The following is a 6000-nucleotide window of genomic DNA, read 5'->3' on the forward strand; positions in this document are numbered from 1 at the left end:
TATAAAGTTAAACTTCATATGAACTTAATACGAAGACTACAAAGACTCAATATGAAGACTTTACAGACTTAGGAAGATTTAATACAAGGACATAACATAACTTTAAAGCTATAATGCACAACTTTTTTTAAAAAAAAAAATATATATATATATAGTTATATATGTATATAGTTTTATATATATATATATAGTTATATATGTATATAACTATTTATATATATATATATATGTGTGTGTGTGTGTTTTCATCTGCCTCACAGTTCTGAGGATCGGGGTTCAAATCCGGCCTGGCCTGTGTGGAGTTTGCATATTCCCCCCGTGCCCGCGTGGCTTTTCTCCGGGTGCTGCGCTTTCCTCCCACATCCCAAAAGCGTGCGTGCTCGGTCGATTGGAGACCCTAAATTGTCCGTAGGTGTGAATGATTGTTTGTTTCTACAGTCCAAAAAAAATGACTCATTGGATGAACACAAATACATTTTGGGCACATTTTCCATCCATTTTATTTGTGTAACTCCAATTCAAACTTAGTACTCGCGTGTAATGTGATACAATTGAGTCAGCCAAACCCGTTTTCTTCGTCTCAAATCAATTCTTTTTGCGCCCCGATATATTTCACGCAACACAAAATCTGCTATATACAATATACTGGACTAGAAATGCCCCACAAACGACCCGACCCGCCTTGCATTCATACGGCCCAAAGAAGTTCAGCATAAAATGAGTTCATAATTCCCGTTCGTACGTGTGCACGTTCTGCAGTTCAAACACGAGTTAGAGTGACCACAAACACGAGTAGTCCTACTCCAACTCCGTTCGAGTGTCGACCATCTTAGCAGTTAAACCTAGCATAGCTAGCTAGCCAGCGAGCCCATAACGGTCTTCGCGCTCTTTTGGGAAAGCTTATTTGTAAAAAAACAAATGAAAACAATCAGTACTCACCGGGGGGGGGGGGGGGGGGAAACGACAGCCGTCTTTCTCCGCCACAAATTGTCGAATGTCGCGAAAGAAAGCGAGCTGAGCGCGCAAGGGGCGGTCCCAATTCACATTTCTCATTTGTTCGGAGTTCAAACTACGACTTCAGCTCAACAAAAGGTACGTGTAGAAGTTTAGATTTGTTTTAGAAAATGAAACAAAAAAAGAAATCTGGGATTGAATGATTTTGAGGAGTGCGGCCCGCGATTGGCCGCGACCGGTTCGGGGCGTCGCCCGCCTCTCGCCCCGAGTCTGCCGGCACGGGCGCCGGCACCCCCGCGACCCTAAGGAGGAGAAGCGGTACGGAAAATGGATGGATGGATATATTTTTTATTTCGTGATGATCCTAAACATTCTAAAATGACGTCGTGGACATGATGTTTGTTCTTTCTGACACTATTCCTCATTTGCTGTTATCTTTTTGATTATTATTGTTTACTACAATACTACAATAAATTAAATTCTATTGTAGCTAACCAGGGCATAAAACCCTTCGTTCCAGCGAATACGACTAGAAACTTAAGACGAAGACTGGACCGCCTCCCGACTGATTTGGATTTTGTATTTTTCGGACCTCGTGGAGACGTTTGAAAACCTTTTCCCGCCTTTTGGCAACGTGCCGCCACGGTTCAAAGGTCATCTTCGTCCGTGCTCGCGTCAGTTGCCATGACGACGCACGACCTTTGAGGCCCTCCGACGGGAACGAAACTCGGAGGAAACATTTAAGGTGTACACAGGAAGTGGGAAGTTGTCATAGCAACAACATTGTGCTAGCAAATGAATTTATATATGTATATATATATATATATATATATATATATATTGTTCATGTTCATGCTAAGTTTGAGTGATTTATTTTCTTTTTACTTTGACTCTGTAAGTTAGAAAACATATTTGTACTGAAGTACATTTCCAAATGAGCACGTTTGACTTTCTCAAAGTTCAGAACTTCAATCCGTCGAAAATCGGTTTCTGAGTTTGGACTTTTTTTTTGGGGGGGGGGTGTTCCATAAAGAGTTGAATGAGTACTTGGACTTTGTGAACTCCCGAGTCTGACCTGTTCGGCACGTCATCGCTTGTTTCCCTCACTGCAAGAAATGACGGCGCCAGTTTTTAGCCGTCCAAAGTTTTGTTCCGAAGAGGCGCGCGGCCGCGTTGACGTCACAGGCACGCGCGCCGCGTTCGGATTTGACATCATCCCGCACGCGTACGCGCACGCGCAACTTCCATCGTGTCGAATCAGACGAACGCGCTTTCCTCGTTTCGAGGAGCTCTTTTTCGGAACCGACGACTCGGTCGCCCGGCGTCGGTTCCGAATCGACTCCGTCGGCCTCATCGTGCGCGACCGTTCGCCTCCTCGGCCGGCTCGCGATTGGCTGCGGACCGCGAGCTCACGCGGCGCCGATTGGCCGAGGAGCAGGAAGGGCCAACCGATGCGTTGCGCCGCTGCGGCTGCCGAATTAACTGCTGCCTTCTGCGCGCGCGCGCGCGCGCGTGTTTGCCTTTTTCTCCCCAAAGCGCGCATGAAATAGTTTGTTGGGCTACAACTTCGCTACTCCGTCCATGCGTCCGTCCGTCCTTCCTTCCTTCCTCCCTCCCTCCCTCCCTCCCCACCTTCTTCCTCGCCTCCTCGCTCGCGCACTCGGCGGCGGCGGCGGCGGCGGCGGCGGCTCACTTCCGACTCGGCGCGCTCGGTGATGTTGGACATGGGCGAACGCAAAGAGCTGAAAATGATCCCCAAGCCGTCGTTCACCATCCACAGCCTGGTGCCCGAGGCCGTGCAGAGCGACAACCGCAACCACAGCCTCCGCCTCCACCATCACCACCTGCACAACCACGTCCACAACCTCCACAGCCACAGCCACAGCCACAGCCACAACCAGAACCAGAACCACAATCACAACCACAACCAGAACCGCGGGGACGACGCCGAGCACAAGCCGGTGGCCGCCGCCGTCGCCGTCGCCGTCGCCGCCGCCGCCGCCGCGCAGCAGCAGGCGGAAGCCGACGGCGATCCCGCAGCGGGGCCCGAATTAGGCTCGGCCGGCCCGGAAGCGCCCGAGGCGGCATCGGCGGCATCGGCGGCATCGGCGGCATCGGCGGCATCGGCGGCATCGGCGGCTTCGGCGGCTTCGGCGGCTTCGGCGGACAAGCCCGAAGACAAGAAGGAAGGCAAAGACGCAAAGGAGGCGGACAAGAAGGGCGGCGGCAAGTTCGAGAAGCCTCCGTTCTCGTACAACGCGCTGATCATGATGGCGATCCGCCAGAGTCCCGAGAAGCGGCTGACGCTCAACGGCATCTACGAGTTCATCATGAAGAACTTCCCGTACTACCGCGAGAACAAGCAGGGCTGGCAGAACTCCATCCGCCACAACCTGAGCCTCAACAAGTGCTTCGTCAAGGTGCCGCGCCACTACGACGACCCGGGCAAGGGCAACTACTGGATGCTGGACCCCAGCAGCGACGACGTCTTCATCGGCGGCACCACCGGCAAGCTGCGCCGGCGCTCCACCACCTCGCGGGCCAAGCTGGCCTTCAAGCGCGGCGCCCGCCTGGCGTCCGGCGGCCTCGCCTTCATGGAGCGGGCCGGCTCGCTCTACTGGCCGGTGTCGCCCTTCCTCTCGCTGCACCACCCGAGGGCGGCGGCGGCGGCGGCGGCGGCCGCGGCGGCGGGCGGCTACGGCGGGGCGGCGGCGGCGGCGGCGGCTGCGGCGGCGGCGGCGGCGGCCGCCTACCCGGGCCACCCCATGTCCTACGGCGCCGGGCACCCCTTCCCCCCGCCGCCCAACGGCCTGAGCGTGGAGCGGCTGGTGGGCGGGGAGCTGCCCTACGCCGCCGCCGCCGCCACGCACCACCTGACGGCGGCGGCGCTGGCGGCCTCGGCGGTGCCCTGCGGCCTGTCGGTGCCCTGCTCCGGCGCCACCTACTCCCTCAACCCGTGCTCGGTCAACCTGCTGACCGCCGGCCAGACCGGCTACTTCTTCCCGCACGTCCCGGTGAGCGGCACGCCGGGCGGCGGCGGCGGCGGCGGCGGCGGCGGCGGGACCCAGATCGGCCGGGCCCCGGCCTCGGGCTCCCCGCAGGCCGCCTCCTGTGACTCCCTCAGGCCGCCCATGGGCGCCTCTCTGCCGGCCTTCCCGTCCGGACTGTCCGCCGGACTCTCTGACTATTTCACGCAGCAGAACCAGGCCTCCGCGCCCAACCCGCTCATCCACTAACGGAACGGAACCGGCAACTGTAAGTGGAACATTTAGAAACAACAACAACAACAACAACAAAAAAAAAAAAAAAAAACAAACAAACAAACAACCGGGAAGTTTCCAGGTATTTTGTAATATTATTATTATTCTAATGATTGTTAATGTTATTGTTGCTGTTCTGGACTTGTGTGTTGATAGTGCGCGCGTCGCGTCGCGTCTCCTAGAATGTTACTTTTGCTTCGTGTGCTTTTTTTGCCCCCCGGCATTTACACTTGAACATGTTTCAGTATTAAACGTGACGCGGAGTTCGGATTTGGGCAAGTTCCGATTTGTGACTGAAGAAATGTCCAACTTCACACGCACGCGCAGCGAGCCTCTTGTTCTTTTTTGTCTGCTGGTCTCGTGGACCCCCAAATGTTCTTCTGCTTGTCTTTCGACGTCTTCTTCTTTTCTCTCTTTTTTCTTTTTCGTCTCGTGTCGCTTTGACCTCAAAACAAAACAAGAGAGAGGAGCGGAAAATGTTGCAATTTTGACGAAATAAAGCTAGCTGACCTTGTTCAAATTCTTCTGTCTTCTTCCTTTTTTTTTGGGCTGACGTGCACGCGCATGTTGATATTTGTTTCAGCAAGCGAGAAAGAAATCAACAATGCGCGTCCTCGTATGTAGGTTAGCGGCACATCAAAGTGTGTCACACGGCTTCCGGTTTTGTTTTGTGGAACAAAAAACGCGCGCGCTCGCTCGGTTTCGGTGCGCGCGCGTGCGCGTGAATTTGTGTCAGCCTATTTCTACATTAAAACAACAAAACAAAAAAGTGAGCAAGAAAGAGCATTTGCGCCGCGTGATGACGTCACCTTGTTATTTCTTTTTGGGGTCTTTTGCAGAAATCAAAACAATTAAATGTTTCCAAAAGTGTGCTCTTATGACAATTTTTTTGTTCACAAATTCGTATTGTCCTTGATGTCAACATAGTTTGTCCTGAGCTTGAAAATAAAATCAATAGATTTAGTTTCTTCTGGAATGATTCTGCATTCATTTGCTACTAAACAAAATACATTATTAATACATTTTGTCTGACTTACCCGAATAAAACAAATCTAAATGTATCTTTTGTGACTTCAAATATTTGATTTACTTCAAATCTCTACTTGTTTTTTTGTTTTTTTTGTCTCACGGTGCCACATCGGATTATTATTTTTTTTGTTCTTTTAATTGCATTTTTAATTGTCTGCTGATTTTCACACACACAAAAAAAAAACACACCACAAAATGTCGACATGACGAGGAATGTAAATGATGCATTTAAAAAAATACCGGAAGAGCTAAAGAACGAGAAGAAATATCAAAGTTCCAACGAGATTTGAAAGAAAACATTTGAGCAAGTCGTTTTTTTTTTTTTTCCAAAGATGAAAACAAACAGAAACTTTTGATTTCAGGCTCACAAATGACGTAAAACGTCGCAATTCAACGAGACATTTTGTGATGATGATGATGATGATGATGATTATTATTATTATGATGATGTTTGGAGTCACTTATTGGTAGATATTGTAAAAGTATATTTTGAATATTCGCGAGGCTGCTGTCAAATAAAATAACAGAAGAAAGACAAATGTCAATGGTTCCCCATTTGCTCTCCGTTACCGGGAAGGAACTTGTGTGTTTTTGCTCCCGCGTTTTCGTTTCGAATTTAACCAAAAAGCAACTTTGAGTTGAAACAAAAGCGAGTTTGCCGAGCTTCTATTATAGATTATGTTCAGTCGAATGATAATCCGAATGTTATTGATGAATATTATTGATGGTGGTTTTCGGGGTGCGCGCCGAACCCAAA

At 50.4% G+C, this 6000-nt stretch overlaps 1 protein-coding gene across 1 annotated transcript; it reads left to right on the top strand.

Moving 5' to 3' along the window:
- Positions 1-1885: 1885 nt before the first annotated feature.
- foxg1a (forkhead box G1a) lies at positions 1886-5275 on the top strand. Its single transcript, XM_061777792.1, has one exon. It carries the CDS (start codon positions 2670-2672, stop codon positions 4188-4190), a length of 1521 nt encoding a protein of 506 aa, XP_061633776.1. The 5' UTR covers positions 1886-2669; the 3' UTR covers positions 4191-5275.
- The last annotated feature ends 725 nt before the right edge of the window (positions 5276-6000 follow it).

Source organism: Phyllopteryx taeniolatus, chromosome 6 (assembly GCF_024500385.1).
Source record: "Phyllopteryx taeniolatus isolate TA_2022b chromosome 6, UOR_Ptae_1.2, whole genome shotgun sequence".
Classification (NCBI taxonomy): domain Eukaryota; kingdom Metazoa; phylum Chordata; class Actinopteri; order Syngnathiformes; family Syngnathidae; genus Phyllopteryx; species Phyllopteryx taeniolatus.